At 45.3% G+C, this 27,976-nt stretch overlaps 1 protein-coding gene across 2 annotated transcripts in view; it reads right to left on the reverse strand.

The window, feature by feature from the left end:
- DOCK1 (dedicator of cytokinesis 1) overlaps positions 1-27,976 on the reverse strand; it is a 535,058-nt gene that overhangs the window by 181,557 nt on the left and 325,525 nt on the right. For both annotated transcript variants that reach the window (XM_060098409.1, XM_060098408.1), the window contains exon 29: positions 21,178-21,272. In XM_060098409.1, the coding sequence (XP_059954392.1) occupies positions 21,178-21,272 (95 nt within the window). The remainder of the gene's footprint in view (positions 1-21,177; positions 21,273-27,976) is intronic.

The following is a 27,976-nucleotide window of genomic DNA, read 5'->3' on the forward strand; positions in this document are numbered from 1 at the left end:
GCTAATCAGTAGATCCAACTTAAATTAAATAAATAAGGTTGAACAACGTGGCAAACAAACGGGCCTTGTGAAACAAATGTATGGTTACATCTCACAAGTTAAAGTGTGCAAGGTATATATGTCCTATCTTTTTTTTTAGTGATCTACCCTACACCAAATGCTTTGATTAACAACCAATACTGTTCGTGATTGTACTGTATGAAATGCTTCTACAGTAAGGAAAATAGAGAATTTTTTTATTGAAGTATAGTTGATTTACAATATTGTGTTAGTTTCAGGTGTACAGCAAAGTGATTCCATTCATATATATATATATATATATATATATATATATATATATATTCTTTTTTGTATTCTTTTCCACTATAGGTTATTACAAGATATTGAATATAGTTCCCTGTGCTATACAGTAGTTTCTTGTTTGTTGTTTATTTTATATACAATAGTGTTTATCTGTTAACCCCATACTCCTAATTTATCCCTCTCCCCAGGAAATTTTTTAAAGTCAAAAGGACATTAGAATCTCTGCTGCTCACAAGATATTTCCACATTAACCTTTTCTAAAAGGGAAACTGATTATGTTCCAACTGAGCTCGCTCTCCATTCTCAACATCAAGGCAGCTGAAATGGGAATCCCTTCATCACGGCTGCCCAGCTGGCATGAGCATTTCCAGCTAGACGAGAGAGAGGAGACACTTCTACGTGAATGTGATCAGTGAGATGCATGAAGGCCATTAGCTTTCAGGGCTCTGTGCACCCTGACCTGCTGCTCGCCAGCAGCAGGGACATGCATGTTATGTCACTGAGGAACTAGGAAAGTGAAGTTAGCAACAGAAAATGGCCCATAACGCTCAGCATGTGATTTCTAAAATCCCTTCATGCATTCTGCAACCGAGCAGTTCAAAAAGCAATGGAAACCAAAGAGCAACTAGGATCATGGAAGAAGAACGTGGTTCTCGGGGCTTCCCTGGTGGCGCAGTGGTTGAGAGTCCACCTACCGATGCAGGGTCATGGGTTCGTGCCCCGGTCCGGGAAGATCCCACATGCCGCGGAGCGGCTGGGCCCGTGACCCATGGCCGCTGAGCCTGCGCGTCCGGAGCCTGTGCTCCGCAACGGGAGAGGCCACAACAGTGAGAGGCCCGCGTACCGCAAAAAAAAAAAAAAAGAATGTGGTTCTCAAAATTCTTGCTGTGCCCGAGATTTCCTGGGACTGATCAAGAAGCACTGAGCAGAGCTGTATATTCTGTACCTCTAAACAAAACAGAGAAAGGATGGCAAGCCACCAGCCTGAAGTGTACCATTGCTGGGACTCTGGACCATGGTGCCAGAGTATGTCCTGGGCTCCTGCTTTTCCGTCCTTAAGGACTGGGGGGCGGGGGGGGGGACACAAGATCGTAATCACTGACTTTTCCGAAAACCCCCTCTTGCTAATGATCTTGCTTCATACTTTAGCGAGAAAAGAGAAAAATCTGAAATCTGAAAAGAGAAAAAGTGAAATCTTCTCATCGTACAACAGTCACCTCTACACCTGTGATGACGTCTGTACCCACTCTGTCTTCTTTCCTGTTACAATGGATCCATTGTGTTCGTTCCTATCAAAGGCCAGCCCATGCCCTTCCATCCCATCTACTATGGACCCCACGGCTCACACTGAACTCCTCCACCCAGCCCACCACCACCCCTCATCTGTTTCTCTCTCCACTGGATGATTCCTATACCAACAACAAATACATATTAAACCCATCTGGCATCACAGTTTCCCCCAGACAGCAATGCATCACTACATCCTGACAGAGGTGCCCGGTCAGTGTGTCCACTCTCTCCAAGACCCCTGCAGGCTGGTTTCCTCCTTGACAATTACAAGGATACCACTCTGGTAAACAGCAGCAGTGACCCCTGTGTGGCCGGTTCCTCTGTTCACTTCTCTGTGATCTTACACATCCTCTCATCAGAATTCAACCTCGTCTTCCCTCTCCTGGCTTTTCTCCTTTGATGACTTCTCTTCTGCTCTTAATCCCTTCCATGCAAGAGTGTCTTGAGGCTTCAGCCTGGTCTGCTTCACTTTTCCAGCCACACTCACTCACCAGGTGGCTTCAATTTCATCGTCTAAATGCTAGGGACATCCAACTGTATCTCCTAACCTCCCCTTTCGTCTGAACTCCAGTCTGAATTTCCACTGCTAGTTGAGCTTCTCTACCTGGCTGCCTTCTAGGCATCTCATTATTAACCAGGTTGTTCATTCTCCACAGGTTGATATCTCCCCTAAGGGGGTGAAAATTGGTTCTTGGGGAGGATGCGGAACATTTTAGACATTACACTGGCCTGTGGCACTCCAAGCTCACCCTACCTACAAAATTTTACTTCCTAGCACTTAATGTCTCTTCTTAATTAAACTTAAATCTAATTTAATCCTTCTCCTTAGGAGGGTGATAATGAAAAAAAAAAAAAGGTTGAGAAACACTGAACTAGGCCAGAACAGAGCTCCCCGAAAACCTCATTCTCCATCTCATTAAAATTTCCACCCATCCCTTTTTTGTGTTTTTTGGTGTGTGTTTTTTTTTTGGTATTACTGTTATACCTCTTTTTATTATAGTTGATTTACAAAATTATATAAGTTTCAGTTGTACAACATACTGATTCAGTATTTTTATGGCTCATACCCATTTGAAGTTATTTATAAACTATTGGCTATGTTCCCTATGCTGTACAATATGTCCTTGCATCTTATTTTATCCTTAGGGGTAGGGATTTAAGAGGTAAAGACTATTATTTTGCCCCCCCATCCCTTGCCCCATCGGTAACTACTAGCTTGTTCTCTGTATTTGTGCGTCTGCTTCTGTTTTGGTCTATTCTTTCGTTTTACTTTTCAGATTCCACTTATAAGTGATAACATACAGTATTTGTCTTTCTCTGCCACGTCCATCCACGTTGTTGCAAGTGGCAAGACTGTGGTCTTTTTCATGGCTGAGTAATATTCCACTGTATCTATATCCACTACATCTTTATTCTAAGAAATCTAAGGCTTCTCCTTGATTCTTCATTTTCCTTCCCTCCCTACACACAGTCTGCAACAGGTCCATTTGCCCCACCTCCAAAACATGCCCCAAAGCCCCCATTCCTCTTTTTCTCCCCAGCGACTATCTGAGCCCAGGCCACAGCCAACTCTCACCTATATTCTTCCAGCGGCTCCTCAATGGCCCTCCAATGACACAGTTCTCTCTTCTTCTCTACTCTTGGCAAAGCAGCCCAAACCGTCTCAGAAAAACAAACGTCAGTGATGCCATTTCTCTGATTTAAAGCTTCCAGCAACTTTCCATCTCAAAATAAAGCTCTGATAGAACAGCAAGACCAGCCTTCTTTCTGCTCCTTGTATCTTGCATGCATACCCACCAGACAGCCTGTGTCCACCTGCTCTCTGAACAGGACACTCTTCCATCTATTGGGTTGGCCAAAAAGTTGTTCATTTGGGTTTTTCCATAACATCTTATGGAAAAATCTAAACAAACTTTTCGGCCAACCCAATACTTTAGTGAGGATTTTTTTTTTTTTTTTTGGCTGCTTCGCGCAGCTTGCGGGATCTTAGTTCCCTGATTCGGGATTGAACCCAGGCCCCTGGCAGTGAGAGCTTGGGAGTCCTAACTACTGGACCACTAGGGAAGTCCCTCTTCCATCTACTTTAGGTCCCAATTTCACTGCCACTCCCCTGCAGAGCCCTTCACTGAACCCTTGGCCTAAAGTAAGCCACCTAGCCTTGCCTATCACAGCCTCCCATTCAAATTCTCTGAATGATCCTCATCACCATCTATATTTTCCAACATGCCTCCTTCATTTTTTTTAAATAAATACATTTACTTACTTATTTATTTTTGGCTGTGTTGGGTCTTTGTTGCTGCATGTGGGCTTTTCTCAAGTTGCGGCGAGCGGGGGCTACTCTTTGTTGTGGTGCGAGGGCTTCTCACTGCAGTGGCTTCTCTTGTTGCGGAGCATGGGCTTCAGTAGTTGTGACACGCGGGCTCAGTAGTTGTGGTGTACGGGCTTAGTTGTTCTGCGGCATGTGGGATCTTCCTGGACCAGGGATCAAACCCATGTCCCCTGCATTGGCAGGCAGATTCTCAACCACTGCGCCAGCAGGGAAGCCTGCCTCCTTCATTTTAAAAAAATTTTTAGTAAATTTAAATCTGGGAATAGGTTTAGATTTACAAAAACAGTTGCACAGAGAGCTCTGGTACATGACTGTCACTCTGTTTCCCTGGATGTTGACATCCTACAGCACCATATGGTGCCTTTGTCTCCATCATGGAACCAGTGCTGCATCACTGCTCTTCACTAAACCACACATTATTCAGAGTTCACTAGTTTCCTCCCCATATCCTTTTACTGCTCCAGGACCTCAGCTAGGTTACCACATCACTTGCAGTCCTCCTGTCCTTTGGGTCCCTCTTGCCTGTGACAGTTTCCCAGACTTTTCTTGATTCTTGATGACCTTGACTGGAGCACCTGTCAGATATTTTGTAGAATGTCCCTCAACTGGAGATTGTCTGAAGCTTTCCTCAGGAGACTTAGGTGTATTCATGTGCTTGTCCGTTTGTTTCTTGGCCATCGTTTTCCAATGCACTGGACCCCAGATGCCTTTGAACTCTGACGACTGAAACGCCTGCGGCTCCTGGAGGCTGAATCAACTCTGTTTTACTTGTCCTGTGTCCCCAGAGCCAGAACAATGCCCGTCCCACAATAAACTATCAGTACACATGCACTGACACAGGGGCAAGAATATAGATACACACCACAATCTAAGCCACATGAAATATTCTCACATTTTATAGGATCATGCAAAATCATACATCTGTGTCTGAGGATTTCACACTGGGTTAAAGATGCTCACATGTAATTAAGATAAAACCCCATCTTAAGTCTATTTGCAGCATCTTTCCCTCTCCCTATCTCAGTGGGAACACTGTATTTTTTAGAAAAGTCTTCATTCTTAGAGGCACCAAATGCTTTCGCTATTTCCTGGCTTTGTTGTATTTTTGTTTTTTCTTATATTACAAGATCCCGTGCATGTGCTGCAGGCCAGTTATTTGCTTTACAATATCTTATGGAATGCTCATTGCAAGCCACTGTCGTCTCCACTTCAGGAATGAGGAAGCTGCAACTCCAGGAATTAATGGAGTCACCAAGGCTGTGTGGCTTCTACGTGAAGGAACTCAGGTCTGAACCGAGAGCCTGAGACTCGGGCTGGTCCCTCCACAGCTTTGTGGACCATCCACTGCCTCCTGGTTTTGACTCCTGGAGCACCCGTGTGGCTGAAAGGAGATACGACATTTACCGGAACGGAGGTCCATCAATGCCTCAGATGCAGGAGAGCACGCAAAACCGAAGGAAAACACCACATGGAAAGCCAGGGAAGGGATGAAAGCAATGAAAGCTGGAATCTCAGCAAGTGTAAGAACTTGAGGAATGTGAAGGAAAATAGGGAAGAAACGGGGTAAGACATGCAAGCGATGGCTAGAAAAAAGGCGACACAGTTAAGAGGCGGGGAGACCGAATGCCCATTATTCATAGAATGAAAAATAAAGACAGCCCACGTTGCTTATAGAAGGTGTCCTTTTTGCAAATACAGATTGCCAAACTATAAAGTCTGGGAAACAGCAAACTTGAAAGCTCTGTGCTATTTTCAGCCCTTTGTTGAGGATTTCCAGAAGACCAGAGGCATCTTTAGCTATCCATTCCTTCATCTCTACGTCCATCCAATAATAATTCTTTAAATCCCAAATTTGTGTGCTGCTCTGTGAGAGAGGCTGGGCTGACCTTCTGCAAAGCAGGAGAAGAGCCGTCCTTGAATAGCTCAACTTTGATGCTGAGGTGGGTATTTCAAGAAGATGAACTTAGAAATTCAAAGGGAATTACTTGAAAGAAATAAACACCTGAATAAACTGAAATGTAGCAATGAGGCGGAACAGGACCCACTTGTCTAAAAGAGACACAGTCATGTGCATATCATCCAATAATAGGACCTAAAGATGGTCTCCTGCTACCTCCGGCACTGCAGCAAGCCCCCATCTTCGCACATCTTTGCACAATCAAGAGTGTAAATAGGGCCTCCCTGGTGGCGCAGTGGTTAAGAGTCCGCCTGCCGATGCAGGGGATACGGGTTCGTGCCCCGGTCTGGGAGGATCCCATATGCCGCGGAGCGGCTGGGCCCGTGAGCCATGGCCGCTGAGCCTGCGCATCCGGAGCCTGTGCTCCGCAACGGGAGAGGCCACAACAGTGAGAGGCCCGCATACCGCAAAAAGAGAAAAAGAAAAAAAAAAAAAAAAAAAAAAAGAGTGTAAATAACTAAACTGATGAACGTGCCCTTTTGTGATCAGCAGAATCACCGAGGAACGGATAGACGGTGCGGAGCTTCCTCGTTGCCCCTCCATCACAGCGATGCCTCGGGACCGTGAGCGCAGAGTCTGCCCTTGCTTCCTAAACCTCACTCCAGCCTCGGGCATTTCCCAGCCCTGGGAGTCCATGACCTTGAATTGTCCCTCAGAGAACAAATCAGAAATCCCAGCAAATAAAAAGAGTTCCCCTTGAATCTAAACTCAAGAATTTTCACTGATCTCAAGACAACCACTACAAAATCTGCCTCTAACTTGGTCACCTGCGGTCTCGGCCAGGTGGTCTTTCACAGTCAGTCCTGCAGGTAGCTGACCAGAGGTTGATATGAGGCTTCTTCTTCGTCAAGCCCAGAGCCTCCCCGCCCCAGCTCTGGAGGCCTCACTGGGCTTGAACCTGGGCACAGGGTCAAAGGGTGGGTAGTCAGTGGACCTCAGCACCTTGATGTGGAAGATTATAGCTCCTCCCATAAAGGCGTACTTCTGCGGCCCCAGGGGACCCAGTCACTTTCTTCCAGGAAAGGTTTTTGGCTCCAACACCCCACATATCTATAAAGTGTAAACAGAAGCCAGCCCCGAGGGCGTTTTTCTTTTCAAAGCTGTACAGATAGAGCAGGAAGATGAAGGGGGCTGCCCTTGGGCAGCCCCCAGGCCTGCAACACAGAGAGCAAACTCTCTTGGGGTTGGGGCGGGGGCATGGGTTTAGCAACTTCCATCACCTGGAGTGGCAGAGGAGACGGGCTTCATCCCACAGGAAGGCCACGCACCTCAAGGGAGGCAGAGAACAGCTTCCTGGAATCTAAGGGAGGCCGCAGAGCAGGGATGGACCCTGTCCCCACTGCCCTCACTGCCAGGACCAGAGTCAAGGCCAAAGGAAAGGCTGATCCCCTCTGAGGTCGGGGAAGTGGATGTGAACCGCACTTAACACGCAAGGTTCTCCCAGCCACACAGGCAGGGTGGGGTCGGGACTCTCTCCGGGCAGGAACACACTGAATCACAAAACGTTGCCTCCTGCAGTCCCCGCTGTGGATTTATCTCCATCCACCAAGCGGTACCACGGGCACTGCAGAGAGCTCGATGCAGACAGCTCCCGTGCTGTCCCACCCCAGGCCAGCTCAACTGACAAGGGAGAGAAAGGGGGCCAGAGCTGCGTTAGCTGCCGGCTTTCCAGGTTCCCAAAGCCCTACCCCTGCATCTCGCTAATTCAAGAATGATCATCCAATAACACCCATCACGAGGATGGTGAGGACACTCCCTCTGGCACTGGTGGAGGGTGGCTCTTTGCTGGCCGCTGGCACAACCATCGTGAATCCTTCCAGACGGCTGTAAATTCACAGGTGGCTGGGGAAGGCAAACCACTGCCCCAAGGCTGTCCCACTAGCTGGGGTGTGTTTGAGCCAAAGTCTGTCAAACTCTAAAGCAGGCGTGCTTCTCCATCTACAAAGGGAGCGCCTTACCTGGTGCAGCCTTAGCAACCTTGATAATAACATTACAGAACTGGGATTCACTTTCCTGTCCTGACTTGCACCCAGGTGATCAGGAGTCACGTAGAAAGAAGGCTTGTGCCACCTCTTCGAACCTGACGTTGAGGACACGTTCTCTGATATAAAACAAAACACAAGTAACTGCAGCCTCACCTCCAAGGACCAAGACAGGAAACCTTCACAGAAATGAACGTCAGAGAAACACGGGCTTCCCCTGAAGAAAGCAGTAGTTCCTTCACATCACACCCCAAGGATGCTGGCACTCCCACTGTCCCTCATTTGTCTGGGCGGAGAGACATATTTATGCCCGGGTCCCACAGGGTTCCCTCTAGCCCCTTCTCATCCCAACAATCCCAGCTCAATACATGTCTTCTTTCAAGTGTTGTGTTATATGTACAGTTTCTTGAAACTGAAAAACCACCAAAATCTACCTTTGGGGCAGACTATCAATAATTAGCAGCATGTCTGCCTTCTTGCCGTTTTTCTCAGTATGAGAAACTCGCTTCATAAGGCACTGGATACTGGGGGGCTGAGCTCCAGGAGAGAACGCCTAACTATCTGACAAACACCGCTCAGAAATGCCAGGCCCCCCAAAATCACATGCAAACCATGTTTACCTCCAAGGATATCTCATAAAAGAGAAGCACTCCATTCCCTCTAAATCCAGCTTAATTCGTAGGTTTAATATCAAAAATAAAGAAATCTATCCAATATGCAGCTTCTTCTCATATTCCATTTCCAAATCATCTGCAGGTTAATAGCTAATTAAAAACACCTTGGACACAATGCACTGCAGGATCAGATGGGAATGAGATAGCCATTTACTTTAGTGGAGCAATACCATTCAGCTTGAAGAATCAAATCAGATTCCTGACCCCTTAATCCCGGGGATGTTGGGGAAAGCAGAGAGGCAGATGGCTCCCACATGGCAGGGAAGGGGGGCTTCCAAGGAAGGGCCAAAGCTGCCTAGCCCTCCCCAGCCAGGACAAAGGAGGAGGCACGACAAAGGTGTGCAGGATGAAGGTGTGGAAAGGTCCCTGAAGCAAAGCCACCCTGGGAGGTATTGATGGTTCAGCCTCCGTCAAAGGAGCTCAGCCCTACGAAACACCCGCCCCCGCTTTCAACACATATATCCTATCCCACCGAATCACAGGTGAGGAATTCAACCTGATAACGTCAGATTGTCTGGCTCTTGCATGAAACCTCACTAAGTTTTTCCTCTGAACATAATGAATCAAGAAAGAGAAAGGAGAGAGGGAGGGGGCTCCCCTAACCTCCTCCCCCAAACCTCTGCATCCCAAACAGCCCCATGTTAGGGATGTAATGGCAACAATTCAGAAAAAAATGGGGAAAAGACCATCTCTGCCTATGAAACATGGATTGAAAGCTGAACAAAGTGGTAAGTGCTAAAAAGCTACCCACGGGTCAGACACCTGGAGTGCTCCAGGGATGACTAATATTTATATTCACAAATATTAACACTTAGCACTTTCTATCCCTTCCTAAGATCCTGTGTGCCCAAGACGTGGAGTCAGTGGACACTGGGTCTTGAGCAGAGAGAAAGGCTCATGTCATCTCTGACACAGCAATGCGGGAAAAGGCTTTGGCTGTGGGGCTTTGGGCTGGAACCATCAGAAGCCAATGAAATGAAAAGAGCAAGCTGTCAGAGTTCATTTTCTTCCTAAATCAACCAACCTGTAGAATGACAAAATATTTCACTTTTCAATATAATTTGTATTTTCAATTTACTTGCAGCTATGGGAATCTGACAGGTATGGTATTAAGTAAAACCCTCCTCTGAAGTCTCATTGTAAAGGTTAAGAAGAAACAGCAAGCTCCAGCAGACAGCAGCCAGCAGCCAGCAGCTTACGGACCTGCACTCAGAGGCTGGCTCGTACGTACAAACACAGGTCTCCCTCATACATTTCTGTGGTACATTTAGAACACCTACAATTAAGGAAATTCATTAGCTGGTAGCTAATCACTAGCGAATCATTTGTTTATTGTATACCTACATCTGGAATTATTTCTTTGTGGACCCAAAAATAACAAGGGTGACTGTGTTTCATTCCTGGAAAAGAACCACGACAAGAGCATGTCATGTGTTTTATCAGTTGACTTTGTAATAAGAACATTCCCTATCGACATTCATTCTTTTCAGTCAGGCATGACTCAGCCACTGTTTGTTCAGCACCTACTATGCGCTGGACAGTGACACCGAACTCCGAGCATCACTGAGGTGATGAGTGATTTCCCACAATGCAGCGTCCAAGGGTCATGCCCAAAAGTACAGAATCCCATGAAAATGTACCACATGACACATGAAAGTATCTTATGTGAGCAAAAATGTACAGAAACCGTCACAAACCTAACATTCTGAGTCCATGGAGAAATTATATTAACAGTATTATCATTTCTTGATACACCTGTAAATGTACTACATATGTGAATTTCTTTTTAAGTATTCCACTGTCAAGCTGAAGATGGAGATAAAATATTACTCAACTTTATTTCTCATCTTGTGTCTAGAGAAGAACAAGTGCTTGATAAATAATGGTGTAATTCCATGTTCAATCTTCAAGATGATTTCATGTCAAAAACTGCATTTCACGGAGCTTCCATATAGAAAATATGTTAAGCCCCACTATTTGGATGGTCACCATGCTTGTTAGGACCAACTGACCAGCAGGAAGTCCACTCAGTTTCCTTCTGCAAGAGTCCTCAAAGATTTTTTTTAAATAAAGTTTTTCAAATAAAAAATTTTAATGTCAACCCACAAACACCACTCTTAAGAGGGGGTAAAAAAAAAAAAGGACTCTGAGTAAGAAAAGATATCAGCAACACACATCTCTGAAACAAGGTTCAAGGATGCATGGATAAAAAAGATGTGGTGTATATATACAATTGAATGTTAGCCATGAGAAAGAAGGAAATCCTGTCATTTGTGAAAACACGGATGGACCTTGAAGGCATTATGCTAAGTGAAATAAGTCAGACAGAAAAAGACAAACACTGTATGATCTCACTTGTATGTGGAATCTAAAACAAAACAAAACCAAAAACCGTAACTCCCCCATAAGAGACACTTGCTAATATTTTCCACACATGTCCTACGTGCCAGGCACTAGAAGGGCACCCCTGGGATCTAAATTCTCATCAGTGTGACTTACTCTCATTGTCACGTGAGCCTGAGCCACACCCACAGGGATCTTCTGTGAAGCTGTAGCACCTGGCAGGGCATCTTGGGGAAAACTGCCTCCAATCCTCACCCTCTACAGGAGAGCTCAGCCCTGGCATCGTCAGTGGACGGCTGCTATTATTTATGGTAAAGGCTCCTGTCTTTGCTGGGGTCATGCAACAGAGAAGGGTGGCTGAGAAAAGCGGAAATAAAGAAAAGAGGATCACTGAAATGGATGACATATATTTCTATTAATTACTTAACATTACTGAGACTCAGTTTTTTTCATCTGTAAAATGGGGATGTAATTGACATGGTGGGGGATGATTCTTTGCAGTAGGTGACTCTCATGTACATGGAAGGATGCTTAGCAGCATCACTGGATCCTCCCCACAGATGCCGGCAGTCCACACTGTCATGACAAATTGTGTCTGGACATTGCCAACTGTCCTCTAGGGGGGAAAAGCGCCTCAGGTTGAGAACCACAGAACAGATACCTAAGACGATGCTGGCAACACAGCAAGCATTCAGTTATCACGGGCTTCCTCCTCCACCCATTCTAGACTTAAAAGCATGACACCAGAGGGTCTCACACTACACACGCTTTCTGCTAAGCCCCAGGAGCACTGGAGGTAAAATTTTAGGATGGAAAGATCTGGAATACGACCTTAATAAAATATATTTCCTCCATTTTGTTTTGCATTGAGAGCAGTCTGATGCAGCAAATAGAGAGGGCACTTGGCTTCATTCCTCCTAAAGTGAAGTACATCCTCTAGCATCAAGTGCCAGCAGGATGGCGTCGTCAACACCAGCCGGAGCTCGTAGCAAGATGTGCACTGGCTGGGAGAATTCTTAAACAGGTTTTGCCCTTTCAAAACTTTCCTCTAAAGCAAGCTTCCCTAAGTAAGAGTCCTGGCTAAGAGTGCTTCATCACTGCCATTCCTTGGAGAGTACTTTGATTTTTCATCTCGGAATTAAATAAAGAGGCCATTTGAATAAGACCCGACTGTATAAAACATCTGTGCCATGTGCAATAAATTAGTGGTTATCAACAACCAGGTAAAATCTGTTTTCGTTTTAGGCCAAGCTTAATTATTCAGCAAAGAGCAAAAGTATCCATGCCAGAGGATAACTGTAAGGAAAGTGGTAAAATAATTTATGAAAATGCCATGAAGGATAAACAGAATTCCAACTAATAGCAAAGCGCCGCGCACGTGGGCTCCTCTCCCTGCTGTGGGGTCCAGAGCACCATTCCTAGATCCAGATCAAGAGCTGGCTTAGAATCTCGGTGGTTCCCGATGGCCACCTCTGCCTCGGAAGAAGATCGCACGTGTTTCTCCCTGAGACTGGCCAGAAATGCGCTCAGCTGCAGCCCAAGTGGGCCCAATCCGGAAGCAGGTCTGGGCCTCAGTGCCTGCAAACTGGGGTCTGAGCTGCGAAACATGTCCGCTTAGCCCAATTTCCCTGCAGAGGATTAAGGTTCCAAGAGTGATGTTATGAAGTGTATGAGTCAAAGAAAGTGCAGGCATGCTGAGCACTAGGGAAATTTTCATTCCAGAATTTTTCATTATCCCCACTTTGAATTCCCGTTTCTTCCCTCAGAAACAATATATATATTTTTCCTTTTGGTCCTTAGCTAGTGGGGTCATGACAGTGTTTATGTCAGCTACTGTATACTGTTTCAAAGGAAAAAATGATACTTAGGTGTGCTTAAAACCATCAAGTTATTGGATATGCAAAACCTCAAGAGGAACCCAGTTATTTTCAAAAATAAATTAAAAACAACATCAACTAAAACCCCACGCTTCAAAGAAAGGAGAAAAGATGTTGAGAAGAAATAATCCAAGAGTCTCTTGAGCCCACAATGCTTGACACCCATGCTTTTAACTTGCACAACGATTTCAACTCCATGCCCTTTCACCAGAGCAGCGTTTCCTGGAAAGGAAGTAGAGGTGGAAACAAAACACACTGTCCTCCCAGACTCGACCATTAGGTATCTCTTCTGGCTGTGGCTAGTGCCACAGTACTTAAGGCCGGTCCCCAGAAAGTGGGGACCCCTACCTTCCTCTCTCCCGAAAGCAAATGGTACATTTTCTCTGATCTAAGCCCAAGGCACAGAGCTGGCAAGGCCGAAAATTCCTCCACAGCAATGAAACCCAATGGCGCTATACCTGCAAATAGCCTACCCTGCAAATCTGCCTTCTGAGCAGTTTCACGGCATCTAAGAAACGTGGCATCTCAAAGATGGAATCCCTTTCTAAGTCTTAAGGACCCTTCCTATCATGACTATATGTCAAATTAATTTTGGCAGAAACAGCCGTGAGCTTGCCTTCCTGGATGCTGATACATCTGATGAATACTACTTATCAGTGGGGAAAATGCCATATTTTACAGGAGAAAAACAGCTAAGTTACAAAAATATGCATGGAAAATTGACCCAATGAAAGGAGCCATATGTGGTTGTAAGTGTGTAAGTATGTAGTGTAGGCATTAGGTTGGTGGAAACATAATGCACTGTGTTGATGGATTGAGGAAAACACTCCCTGGTCCAAAAATGCCTGAATCACAGGTGAGAGAAGAGGAGGAGAAATCAGCCAACACTGCCACGCGAAGACGATCGAGAACGCAGACTGTGCTCCCATCACCCTGGGCTGCTCGGCCTTCAAACAGCCATGATCAAAAAACGAGTAACACCCACACAAGTGACATCAATAGCAGTATGATCTCATAAATTCCAAGCTGGGAAGAAATGTCAGTGTTTGGAAGTACAAATTTAAGAGGAAACCTTGACTTCAGGTAAAGTCAAACCAGACAATAGTTTAGATGGGTTGGTCTCCAATATTTGAATGGTCAACAACTAGACAAGACTCAATTGGGCAGCTCAGCAAAATCCACTGCATTCGAGAAGCTAGTCTTTAGGACAGGTCCAACGATGACCAACTGCTCATGGTCAACATGCCGACCAGTAACATCTTAAGCATCTCAAAATTGAAATAAAAATAATGTCTTCCATTTTCTGTGGGCACAATTTTGAGTTCTCAACTTATTCCTTCAATATGATATTCTTTTGCTGAATATGTCATATATAAGGATCTCTACCATAAATTGCCAGTCTCCCCGGACAAATTGTAAGAATCTTTTTTATCACCCAGTGAGAATTTTGCAATCCATTATATTTTCCTTCGTGCTCTCCCAGGCAGCTTCAAGTATTTTGGCTTCTAAAAAACTTCCAGTTTTCTCTATGGCTTTACATGGTCTATTTTATACTCACAGTCTATGAATCCTTACTGGTAAAATATACCAAGTTCTGTTATGAATGTGTGTAGGATATTATAAAACAAATTATAAATATAACCTCCTTTAGGCCCCAGCTTAACATGGACAAAACCAAGGAGAATGAGACACAAAATCTACACCAAAAGAGGACACTGGAAGATACTGATAATCAGAGTTGTAAACAAGAGAGCTCTGAGGAAGTAAAAATGATGATTTAATTTATTTTTCATCCTAAGAGAAGTGGACACAAGCAACGAGACCTAGTGAGAAGCTGAATCAGGGTAACTGAATTTTTAAAATTCTTCTGCAAGTCTGAAGGGTGGACAAATGTAAGAAAGGCTTTATTCCATGTTCCGCAGTCCACATGAATAGGAAAGTCTAATTCTAAAACTCTGAAAATTATACTCAATCCTGCCCCTGTTTTTACCCCATGGCACACAGTAGAAATGCCTTTTGCAAGTAAATAAAAGCAGTTAATAACAAATGCTTCCTTCAAGGTGAAAAAGGAACTCAGTCAAACCAACAGACTCGTTTCCTACCAAGTCACTCCTAGGCCTTAAAATTCTAGTCAGGATTATTGGTGCTCAAACACTCTACTGGGATGAATTCAAGCCCTACGACCGGAAGAAAGACACAGAAACGCAACTAAGTGGTCACGTTTGTGTTAACAACCAGAGAGAACTCTAAGACAGCCACAGCATAATTCTTCAACATTAGACTAGGCTACACACACCACAAACTGTAAACCTGAACATTTTAGCTGATAGAAGCTCAAGAATGGCGACCAGCACTTACCTGCCAACAGTGAAGGTCTATGCTTCCAATGCCACCTGAGATCTTAAATGGAAACTCAGCATTTGCTTCCCTCTGGGCAGATTAAAGAGCACTTCTGGATGCTAACACACAAGCACGCATCTACTATACCTGAACTGTGCTTATCTTAAATGTCATCTTGCCGTCTGACACTAGTATATCCCAGAGCAGAGTTATAACATCAGACTATTGCCAATCACTTACTATCTTGAATATAGCAACCAAGTGACTACTGTCCTTTGGGATATTCATTATATCCTATAAATTTGATTCCTGATTTACAAGTTGTTGCCCCAAAACGAATGTAAAATGTAACTAAAGACAGCATCCAAGCCCCACGAATTGAAGAACAGTCCATCTGCAGAGGCAAAGCTGAACCGAGCACACGAATATTTAAGGGGCCGTAGAGGCTGATTTTGTCCATTTCTGAGCCGTAGGTGGTAAAACAGCATGTCCAGCTGTGCCATTAAAACTTAGATACAGACTCCGGAAACTTCTGGGAATTACTGCTTAGCCCAAGGAGGCAAGGAAACATCCTCTGATGCGTGCCGGGAGGAGTGGAGGGGAAACAGACAAGTCTGGCAGCAGATATCCTAAGGTATCAAGCTCGTAAGTCATAGGAATAAAAAGGGGCAAATAGACAACGACAAGGAAACAGTACTATATGGTATCTATATAATTTCTATGGGAAATTATTTTATTAAGAGATTAGTGAGATTCTGTCCTAAAAGTTCACAGCAGGACGCCATAAAGCTCAATAATGGATGCGATCCTCTGTAACAGCATATACTTCGAATGGCTCCAAAAAGCTAAGAAGGAACATCTTGACTTCTGTGCTTAAAATTCACTCAGGTTAAGTAGTAAATCTTGCAGAAAAGTTGTGTTTTAAAGACATAAGGATTAAAAACAAAACAAAAGGGCCTCCCTGGTGGCGCAGTGGTTAAGAATCCGCCTGCTGAGGCAGGGGACACGGGTTCGTGCCCCGGTCTGGGAGGATCCCATATGCCGCGGAGCGGCTGGGCCCGTGAGCCATGGCCGCTGAGCCTGCGCGTCCGGAGCCTGTGCTCCACAATGGGAGAGGCCACAACAGTGAGAGGCCCGCATACCGCAAAAAAAAAAACAAAAACAAAACAAAATACTCTCTTTGGGAAACAGGAGGCATACTCAAGGTAGCAGGGTGGTTTTAGGCTACGGGCTCTTTAAATACTGGCCCTATAACCTCCCAGCTGTGTGTTTTTGGCAACTTAAGAAACCTTTGTGCCTCAACTTTCCCATCTGTAAAGTGGGCATAAAAACAGCAGCTGTCTCAGAGTGCTGCTGAGGGTATTAAGGACATGATGACTTGTAGTCTCCCCCCAGAAGTGCTTGGCACGTGGAAAGCATATGTTTCATCTCACCCTTAGCCTGAAGATGAAAACGCACAACACATCACAAAGAATGCGTGTGTTAAGTGAAAAAGGAGATAAACTCTTCACTCTGAAACTGGCATTTAAACAAGGATGTTAAAGAAAACTAAAGGCTCACCAACCAGATGTCTTAAGATAGCTTTAAGTGTTACCTAGTTGGCTGCATGGAGGCAGTATCTTCCTCAGCCACCCAACCGATTCAGCTTCTAAGACCCAATACTGTTTATTCAACAGAGGGGGCAGTGCTTTAAGGCAGTAAGATGTAAGAAAGAAAATTACAATGATCACAGCCCCAAGTTTTTTTTTTTAATTTATTGACTTATTTATTTATTTTTGGTTGCGTTGGGTCTTCGTTGCTGTGCACGGGTTCTCTCTAGTTGCGGCAAGCGGGGGCTACTCTTCGTTGCGGTGCACGGGCTTCTCATTGCGGTGGCTTCTCTTGTTGCGTTGCGGAGCACGGGCTCTAGGCACGGGGGCTCAGTAGCTGTGGCACGTGGGCTCCAGAGCACAGGCTCAGTAGTCATGGCTCGCGGGCTCTAGAACGCAGGCTCAGTAGTCGTGGCTCGCGGGCTCTAGAACGCAGGCTCAGTAGTTGTGGCTCGCGGGCTCTAGAGTGCAGGCTCAGTAGTTGTGGCGCACGTGCTTAGTTGCTCTGTGGCATGTGGGATCTTCCCAGACCAGGGATCGAACCCATGTCCCCTGCATTGGCAGGCAGATTCTTAACTACTGCGCCACCAGGGAAGTCTCTTACAGCCCCAACTTTGATCAGAGTCTAAAATGCCTCCTTCATGGCCTGCTCTTCTGCTATTCCCTGTGGCTGGGGACCTTGTGCCTGCAAAGTGTGTCAGCTGTGAGAGGAAGGCGGATTGGCTGCAGCTTCTCAGAGTCAAAATCTCTGCAAATAAAAGTGTCTTTGGGGAACTCCCTGGTGGTCCAGTGGTTAGGACTCGTCGCTCTCACTGCAAGGGCCTGGGTTCAATCCCTGGCTGGGGAACTAAAATCCCACAAGCTGCGGTGTGGCAGAAAAAAAAAAAAGGTCTTGACTTGGTATCAACAAACCCACGCACACGTACACAGACACATACACACGTGTGCGTGCACACACAACCACACACATGCACAAACGTCCATCTACATGTGCATGCACGCATACCACACACACACACACAGACACAGCTCCTCCTTGGGACATTCTGATGGAAGAAACGCTGTCAGCTGGAAGACTTGGCCTCAGAGTACTAGAATTCTTGATGAGACAGCTCGGTACATTTTATGTACAACGTAAAAGAAACCACAGGGGTTTTACATTCTGAGTGTTTCCTCCTTTATGGAGATGTCTTTTAGGGCTGCAGCCTACGAGCATACTGCCCAAGATAACAGGATGCACTTCTGGCTCCAGACCCTAATTCCATCATCATTGACACAAGACTTTATCCTCAGAAGTCTCCGGCATCTGCCTTTAAGAGGACACAACAAACTGGGGCTTCTGCCTTGCAGAGCTGCCTTTCCCTACGAACAAAGAGCTCTCCTCCCTGTGGCTGAGATGCAAAGGCTTGGGTTGCTGGAGATGCCACGGCACACCTGCATCTCTGTCACGTGGCTGCACCCCGCAGAGTGGCACGTGAGGAGGAATGCAGGGATAAGGCCGGCTCTGGAGTGCAAGGAACGCACAATTCCAGCAAGCACGGGTCAAGCGATATCCTCACCCCGGGAACTACAGAACATCCTGGGAGAAGCTGGACAGGGTCTCCGGAGAAGGAAACTCTGAGGGCTGCGCTCCATGCTCTGAGTCACAGAGCACGTGGCTTTCGCCCACGTGCAGGTCTGGGGTGATGATCAGATACCTCAGTGCTGGCAGGAGAAGGCAGAGGACGCAGTCACAGGAAGAGGCTATGATGCAACCGTAAGGGTATAACTGAAAACAGACTCTCCATCACCATCAAAATAGCATCAGGAGCTTCCCTGGTGGCGCAGTGGTTGAGAGTCCGCCTGCCAATGCAGGGGACACGGGTTCGTGCCCCGGTCTGGGAGGATCCCACATGCCGCGGAGCGGCTGGGCCCGTGAGCCATGGCCACTGAGCCTGCGCTCCGCAACGGGAGAGGCCACAACAGTGAGAGGCCCGCGTACCGCAAAAAAAAAAAAAAGCATCAAAGCAGAGTGTGGCTGCATCATCCTCAATGGGGTGACGGTTTACCTCGTTGGGACCCCTGGGACTGGGGCCACCAAGTCACACAACTTCTGAGGACAGATGGCATCTGACATTGCAGGAGCAGCCTTCTCCCGCCCTCGTCCCCAGGGTGTGGAATGCACAGCCTGGGTGCCAGGACACGGCCACTCTGCAGGGGAGATGCAGCACAAGTCAAGTCCACATGCGGGTTCACGCGTCCACACGCACGCCTTCCGACCACACCCGGGGCCGCCTGGCGGCCTGACTGAGCGGCCGCCTTTAGCTCTACTCAGTGGAGTAACGGAGTCGTGGTTTCACTACCGACGTGGCAAGTCTATCTGCCGGGTCTAGTTAAATGCAGAGGGCCTGAGTTATTTCATTGCTAGACGGCAAGGACGGGTCTGTCGTTTTCAGCTACAGCATCCAGCAGAGCAAGGAGAGCCCGAGTCTTCCTGCAGATCCAGGACCGCGGGTTTTGTTTGTTGTTTGTTGAAGACGGGCCACTAAAAACATGAACACTGCAGCTCTCCAGACTCATTCTAAATCGTCACTCACAAAAGTTCATCCCGACAGAGAAAAAGGAAGAAACTCCTCGTGCTTTAAGTTCCTCACTTTCCGGGTGAGGATTCAGATCCCAAGAGAGAGCAGGTGGAAACGCAAGAGGCCAAGGCCAGGACCCCTGCTGTGAGCGCTGGCCACGTTTATGTCTCCAGCTGCGAGATGCTCCTCCCTCCCGAGCCTCTCCACTTAATTCTCAGATGTTGTCTGATGTGAGGAAGGAGGCTTCAGCCACAGCGACGTACGACTTAAGATGGACGACACTGACTTCGGCTCAGCCCTAGCGGAGGCCTGCTCAGAACCCGCAGCTTATGGTACACAGGGCCGATTTCATCCCTGCTGTCCTGGAAAGGAGCATCACCCACAAAAGGCAAAGGGAAAGGCCCTTGCTGCTATGAATTTATCCATAGGGTGGACGAATCATTAAAAAGAGACAAGACATTAGGGAAAACGTAAATGAAAACCAGAACGAGACATCGTACACATGTATCAGAAGGGCTAAAATGGAAAATGGTGACAACAGCAAATGCTGACGAGGATGCAGAGAAACTGGATCTCTCTTACACGGTTCGTGGGAATGGAGAACGGCAGAGTTTGGCAGTTTCTTACAAAACTAAACATATGATTACCATGCAATCCAGCATTTGCATCCCAGGACAGTTGTGCCAGAGAAATGAAGACTGAAGTTCACACAAAAACCTGTACAGGAATGTTCATAGCAGATATATTTGTAACAGCCCCAAACTGGAAATAGTTTAGACGTCCTTCAACAGTAAAAATGGTTAAACCACCTGTGGTACATCCATACTAGGGAACACGAACTCAGCAATGAAAAGGAACAAACCACTGATACGAGAACCTAAATGAGTCTCCAGGGAATTAGGCAGAGTGAAAGAAAACAAGTCAATCATCCCAAAAGGTTACAGCCTGTATGATTCCATTTATATAACATTTTTGAAATGACAAAATTTTAGAAATGGAGAACAAATGAGTGGTTGCCAGGGCTTAGGGAAGGGGGAGGGTCACAAATGGGGAACCAGAGGGACCCCTGTGGTGAAGGCAATGTTCAGTGTTTTCACCGCGAGGGTGGATTTGAGAACACATGCGTGTGAAAAAAACTGCAAGAAACTAAACACAAACACTAATGAGTACAAGTCAAGCTGGGAGAATCTGAAGATGGGTAAATTGTATCAATGTCAGTTCCCTGGTTGTAGTTTGGTGCTATGGTTTTACAAAATGTTATCGTCAAGGAAAACTGGGTGAACTGTACACAAGATCTCCTGTCTTACTTCTTACCACGGCACTGACTATGAACCTACAATTATCTCCATAAAAATTGCAAAAAGAAAGAAGCAGAAAAAAGAAGTCAACAGAAATTCCTTCTAGAAACCACATGTGATTGAGAACCCCATGATCTTTGTTGGCGCTTACAGAAATTATAAAACCCAAGTGCTAGAAAATTAACCAACAGCCCTCACAAGAAGATGAACAAGGTACGTGTTTAATATTTAATAAGTATGATGAAAATGTTCATGATTTTTCTAAGCTGAAATATGTGAAATGCAAACACTTTTCAAAAAACTCCCACAGAGCTGAGAATCGCTTTGGGTAACAAACACATACGGTTAAGATTACATGGCAAACTGATGCCCTTGACAAAGGTGAAGGGAAAGGCGGATCACGCTCATGTTTGTTTTCTCCAGGGGGCAGAGCCCAAGTTCTCAGCCCCAGAGCCTGTGCTGGCATCAGCAAAGCACCCAATCTCCAGGCCCATTTCTCCAAAGAACCATTTGCATCACAGAAGGGGGAGCACCCTGTACATTGTGGGAGCCCCCATGGTATCCAGGCAACACCTCCATTCCCACCAGACATGAATCAGGCACCTCGTCGAGGAGAGCCTTCCCCTGTACTCACTTATTCTGCATCATGTTCATGATCACCCAGTCGAAAGGGTAGACATTCTTCCCAATGAGGTTCTTAAACATGATGAATGTTTCCATCAGAAAATCCTGAAATAAAAAAGAGAACACTGAAACAACCCACCCAGAAAAAGGTGAAAACCAATGCCCCCTGGAATAATTACATTATAAAGGACTCTTTTTTTTCTTTTAACTGAATGAGAACATACGAAAAAGTAATGAAGATGTATTTCACAGGAGGTATGTATTACACTTCTGCCTTTCTGTTTGCCTGAGCACCTCCTGTCCTGGAGAACTTTTTCAAGGACATATTAAAAGATACTCCTTGGGCATATTTAAGAGTCACAAAGAGTAAATCCCCAAAGGTTACAAATACATAGTCACACTCTTTCTGCTTAAAGAAACCTTGTAAAACAAACATAACACGCAGGTCGTAACGATGTCTTATATTTACTCTACAAAGATTTTTCATTATGAACAGGGCCCATTGGGTTGAATATGTGGTATCATCATCCTTTCCTTTTTCTTATGTAATTTAACAGCTGAAAGGCTCAAACAGGAACTCCTGACCATCTGCACCTATTCAGCTCCCAGTACACCATTTGAGCATGTGGTCGCACTCCAGACTCTTTTATGTGGCATCCTCAAATCCGTAAGCTCCTCAGTTATGCCTCTGTTGTCTCCTAGATAGATGGTCCCTGAATCTCACGCGTGGTGCTCTGCTGCCCTACCTTGCTTCCTGGCCAATTAGACCGCTCCTGGCATCGGGAAAGGGTTCCCCTTTCCTAGTGGGTCCACTCTGTGCCTGTCAGAATTAGGAGAATTTCTTGAATCTGACAGTGTAGTGCTTATTCTGAGCTAACCTGAACAAAACAAGCGGTTATCCTGAAGAGCACACATCCTGGTAGCCCGGGATGCACGCTCCCTCAAGATCTGGGTGGGAAGGGGATAGGCAACTGAGAATTCATGTGGGAAATGGGGTCATAGTCAGAGATGGCCAGATAGAGTGGATGTTTCTCATTTATTTAATCTACTGATTCATAATTAGGTACAATGGCTGTGAAGACCAAGGTGGTGAACAGAATTTATGCAGCCAAGAAAGCAATTCCCAGCACAAAGTTCTACCCAAGAATTTCTTGCAAAGAGACACCAGTTCCATCTGACAGCAGCGATAAGCCGATGTTCAAAGATGCTTCCTCTGCAACCGTTAACAGCAATGCCAGGTTACAGCGAGTCATCTCTGCCTTGGGAGGGGTTTGTCGAGCCTCCTCCCATGAATAAAAACTCAAGGAGCAACCGTGATCACCCTTTATACAACAGAGGCCTCCAGTGCAGGAGAGGTTAGGATCCCAGGCAGAGTCAAGAGGGAAACGTCAGTTCCGTGTCCTCCAAACTCTGCCCACAGGAGCCCTGACCAGCAGGGCTTGGGAGCAGGGGTGTTCTAGGTGCCCCCTGACACAAGGAACAGTTTCTCTCCCCAGTTTAATTACTGAAATTCATACTTCACTCCTTAAGTTTCCCCACTTTGTCAAGAGTTTCACATTTTAATGACCAGGTTGCCTACTCTGCCGGCTGAGTGCCGTAATTTAGTCACATCTCTATTTGCATGAAATTGCTGGCTTTCTTGCTGATCACTCCTCAAAGCCTAATAATTGAGATACAGGGTCTGGTTTTTATTATTCTAGAAGAGAAGCATATTTTCCCAATTCCTTTTTTTTTTTTTCCCCTCTAGGAAACACAGTCTCGTACTTCATTAGTATGGCTCAGCTGTTAAATGTTGGTACTTTGCTGATCAAACAAAACGCTGCAGATTGTCGGAGATGAGGTTTTGCAAGGCTTCCCTGTCGGTCTGCATAATTTACTAGCCATGGTGGTGGTCCCCACCACTGCATTTGCCTAGAACGGCTGATGAGGCTGAACAGACTATTACAACTGCTATCTCCAAGTCAAAGAGGGGAGGTGGAAGATTAACATGAGATATTTTGTGAAAATTTCATCTTTTTATAATCAGTCCATCCCTGCTGCATTTTTAGTTTGATTATTCACAAGATGCTCCATATAATAAGTGGACAGCTCTAACAAGAGCCATCAGTGTATTCCACAGGCAAAATCTTCTTGTAAAACCATCTGCTTCTGTCCATCTCTATCCCCACCCACTTGGATAACTGATCATCCTTTTTCACCTGGACCACCAGCAGGGAATCCTAGCCTATCTACCTATGGTCATTCTTGTCTCTCTTGGTCCCCACACTTCACCCAGAGTGACCTTTTCAAATTACAAATCTGATCAGGGCACCAACACTTCCCCCAGTCTCCCACTGAACCCACATCCTCAGGGGCTTTCCAGTGTTCCTAGATTAAAGCCAAAGAGTCTTGATTCTCAGAAGTAGGAAGTCACCATTCTCTTAAGTCAAAGAAATAACGTTCAGACAAGGACCATCAACATATGCTAAACTTATCAGATGAAAGATTGCTAGAGGATAGGACCTTTGCAATTTTCTGCAGATGCCAAAGTATTACCCAAAGATTACATGATAATCTTTCAGGGGCATGTATCTTCACAACAGAGAGATCTGGCAGTTACTCCCTTTTAACCAAGTGATCAAACCCAGCATCATCAGTAGTGGTCAGCCTGGCATTCCCAGACTCCCAACAGACACACCAGGGAAAGCTTAACACCAGCTTCTATTCCGCTTGCCAGAAGGATGAACTTGAATTTTAGATCAAGCTTCCAGTTTGAAATAGGAATTTGCAGAAACAAATCTGCACACAAGGCAGCAATCAAAAATTCCAGAATGGGTGAAAGTCTGCAAAGCTAATGACTTTATCCCTTCAAAAAACTAAAATAAATAAAAATGAAATAGAATTTTAAAAAGCAATGCCATGAATGGGAAGGAAAAACAAGGTGATGAACTTATTCTAGAAAAAAGAAGAGATTAATGAGAGATAACCAAATACAATGTGTGAATCCGGACTAGATGCAGATTTGAGAAAGCCTATAATGAAATACAACAAAGACTGGGGAGAACTGAGGAGAAATTTAAATACAGACGGTATGAAGAGATGATTGTTATGTTCTGGAAGGTCATGAAGGCCACTGACTATTGTCTTCAACCTTGAGAGTTATTTGCTGAACCACTTACATGTTTCTCACATACTTATGGGATTTGGCTCCATAGAAAGAGGTACGTAGAGATACAGGGGAGGCAAATATGGCAAAGTGCTTGCAACTGATGAATTCCCATGACAGGAATAATGGTTTTCATTGGACTATTCTTTCAGCTTTTCTGTATGTTTGAAATTTTTCAAGATAAATAGAGCAAAGAGTACAAGCAAAATGGAGAGAATCAACACGAGATCAGTGCACTGTATCACCGTCAACATTCTGATTTTGACATTGTTCTATAGTTTTGCAAGACGCCACTATTGGGAGAAACTGGGTAAAGAACACAGGGATGCTCTGTATTATTTTTTCCAGCTGCATGTGACTCCACAATTTTCTCAAAATAAAAAGTTTACTCAAGAAGTAAATGCTTTAAAAATAATTTTAAAATCATTAAGGAAAACACAGTAAATAAATGATACAGAAACGGAAACCAAACAAGCAGAAAAGCACAAAGCCTCTTAGCATGACCAGTGGGGTCCTGTGCAGTTTGATGCCCCGGCACCTCCCCGGCTGCACCTCAACCCCGGGACTCTTGCTGCTCTACTACCCACAGTGCCCTTTCTTCTATTCCTTGATATTCCACAATCCTCTCCTTGGCAAAGAAGGCTTCCTGACCACCCGACTCAGTCCAGCCTGGCTGCTTTACAGGGCTCATTCTTTTGGAGCATGGAGAACCTGGGTTATCTGAAGGACTCCCTGATTACCTGTGATATCCTCCACTAGACTGGGGGCCACGAGAGCAAGACCCGTCTGCATTGCCTGTTGTCACTTCCTCCACCTGTCAACACAAAGTCAGTCTCCAATCAATAGCTACTGAGTGAATTCACTATAAAAGGATTCTGCACCCCCAAACTCATCATCCAGTGGAGACAGTCTTCGATAAAGTTTCATCTACGAGGAACGGTCACAAGAAATAAAGAAACGGACGCTCAAAGCAAGGCCCCTCCTGCTACTCATGACATTCTCTACACAAGCTTGCGAATCACCCTTCGGTGGCCATTTCACATGGAAATCAAGGCTCTTTAAGACCAGGCCTGCCCAATAGCAGAATGTTTCCTAGGCAAGGACAGTCACCTGGCAGATATTCTGGCTTTCATAATCCCCGTGAGCATCCTCACCACTTTCCATTTGTAAGAAGTCACTCTGGGCCACCCCAGCACAGGCTGATGGTTATCTGGGATGGACAAGGTACAAGGGAAGGGGCAGTGGGTGATAGCCACCAGGTGAGGTCAAGGCAGGTGCCGGGTAGGGGTTCCCAGAACGGGTTGGGATGGAAGCTGAATGGAGGCAGGAGGGGAATCCAGGAAGAGGACGCTGAGAGCTCAGAGCTCTGCCTGACCGGGCTTCCCTACATAACCTACAGTTGGACAGGACTGGGAGAGGCCACTGAAAGAGGTGGGGATGCACAGGAGCCTGTGGCTGCCCCTGGGTCCTCCTTGGAGATGAGAGGGACCCCACAGCCTGATTCTCTCAACCTTCGCTGTCCTGTCTCCTGCATTCACTCAACCTGTAACCAACAAGCGTTACTTCCACCAGCACTGTTCTTGGATACGTCATTATTCACTCAGTTGCTCCACAAACATTCCTTTATGGCCACGTAGTGGGAATTCGGGACAAGTGTCAAGAGCACAGGCTCCCCTGGAAGGTCCAGAGTACTCCTCATCACCTCTGATCTTACTATGGACCCTGGGTACGTTCTCCACCTGTGGTCCTGCTTCAGTAATTGGACACAAGACAGCTAGCAGCCCCGTCTTCAGGCCAGCATCTCCACTGCAGAAGAACTTAAAGACCCCGCATGGCTCACCATCCTAAAGGGATTGTCTCTGTTATGAGAGAGTTTTGAGCCAAACGTGTCCACCCTTTTCCTTTCCCGGATTAGTCTTTCCGTTCCACACTGTACTCCATCCTTTCACTGTCTTGGGGTCCAAAGGATCATTTGAGAGACTGTAAAAGTACCAGTTCTGAGGCCTGTGACTTTGGTGTTGATCATAACTGAGATTTTGTCTGGGAATGACTCATCCAACCAAAAAAGAGCTAAATTTGAAAACCTGAAGCAGCACTTCTTACAAGGAAGTAGTCTTGAGAAAATGGTCTAGGCTATTCGTACACTGCATTACTAATTAACTTCCAATTATTTAACACAAAATGACCTTTCATTTTTGTGAGCATTTGTCCAAGTAGAAAAATAGTCAAATACGCTCTATGTATAGTTAATAGATAGGAACACATTTTACAAAGTTCTGACAGATTAACAACAATAAAAAAGGTTTACAATCCTTGCAGTATGAATTCATGATATCCAAACCACAAGTGCCATTTTATAATGGAAGTCAAATTGCCTGCAAATAATTGCTGTTCTGAACTACTGTGTCTAAGGAACCAAAATCCCTTGGGATATCAGGACCACAACTTGCAACAAGTATCTGATGATCTACTCTGTGCAAGGAGAGAGGGTACACACTTGGAATTCAGCAAATTACAGTCATTTTTAAACACTGTTTTGTATAATTGCTTTTCACAATACATTGAAGCTTCCCTATCCACAGCAACACTGAATAATTCAGATTAATTTTTTTTTTTTTTTTTTTTTTTGCGGTGCACGGGCCTCTCACTGCTGTGGCCTCTCCCATTGTGGACCACAGGCTCCGGACGCGCAGGCTCAGCAGCCATGGCTCACGGACCCAGCCGCTCCGTGGCATGTGGGATCTTCCCGGACCGGGGCACCAACCCATGTCCCCTGCAACGGCAGGTGGACTCTCAACCACTGCGCCACCAGGGAAGCCCCAGATTAAATATTTTTAACAGTTTGCATGAATTGTATGATTTTGATCATGTGACTATTCTGATAAAAGGCAGATAATTAAATGGAGTCCTAAGTTTTCAGCACAGGTAATGCTTCTCATTCTGAAAAGTTTATTATTCAGCCTGAAGTGTTGTCTAGGAAATTGTTCATAAAGGTTCAGCTACAAGTATCCTTCCCCTGATCAAACATGAGGCATGAAATGTTTCACATGGCAAATCTGATTTCACTATGCCATGACTGCTGAAGAATCACAGGACATAATCACATGTGCTGTATGTTACACGCATGAGTACAGTCCTACATTAAACTGCTCGTTAAGATTTTTAAAGAAAACTAAACACAGAGACACACAAACACATACACATTCTTGCTCCTTGGCTTTTATTTAAGGAAAATTGCTATGATTTTAAGGTATAAATCCATTTTTGTATCTTTAGAAATTTAAATACATATATTTATTATTATTTATTATATTAAATATTATATATATATAAAGTTTAAATATACATATGCACGCACACAGACATATAGCAGCAACAGTTAATAAGGTAGTTTTTTTTATTAGAATTAATCCTTTGGAAAAAAGCCTTAAATGCATTGTCTCTATCCCTTAATAAGATTGATGTAAAGTGCAACCAACCTTGTTCTGGAAATGCTAGTAGAACTTGCTGCAGTCTATAGGAATCTAGGGGCCTCAGAAATGGAGTCTGCGCTCTCAGACAGGAGAGCCGAGGTGGACATCTACTCAGAAACTCTGCAGACACATTGGCTGCGGCTTCGCAGAGGACATCTGCTGTATGGCCCTGCGATGTCCGCTTGTTACGG

The sequence above is a fragment of the Mesoplodon densirostris genome, chromosome 1, assembly GCF_025265405.1.
Source record: "Mesoplodon densirostris isolate mMesDen1 chromosome 1, mMesDen1 primary haplotype, whole genome shotgun sequence".
Lineage (NCBI taxonomy): Eukaryota > Metazoa > Chordata > Mammalia > Artiodactyla > Ziphiidae > Mesoplodon > Mesoplodon densirostris.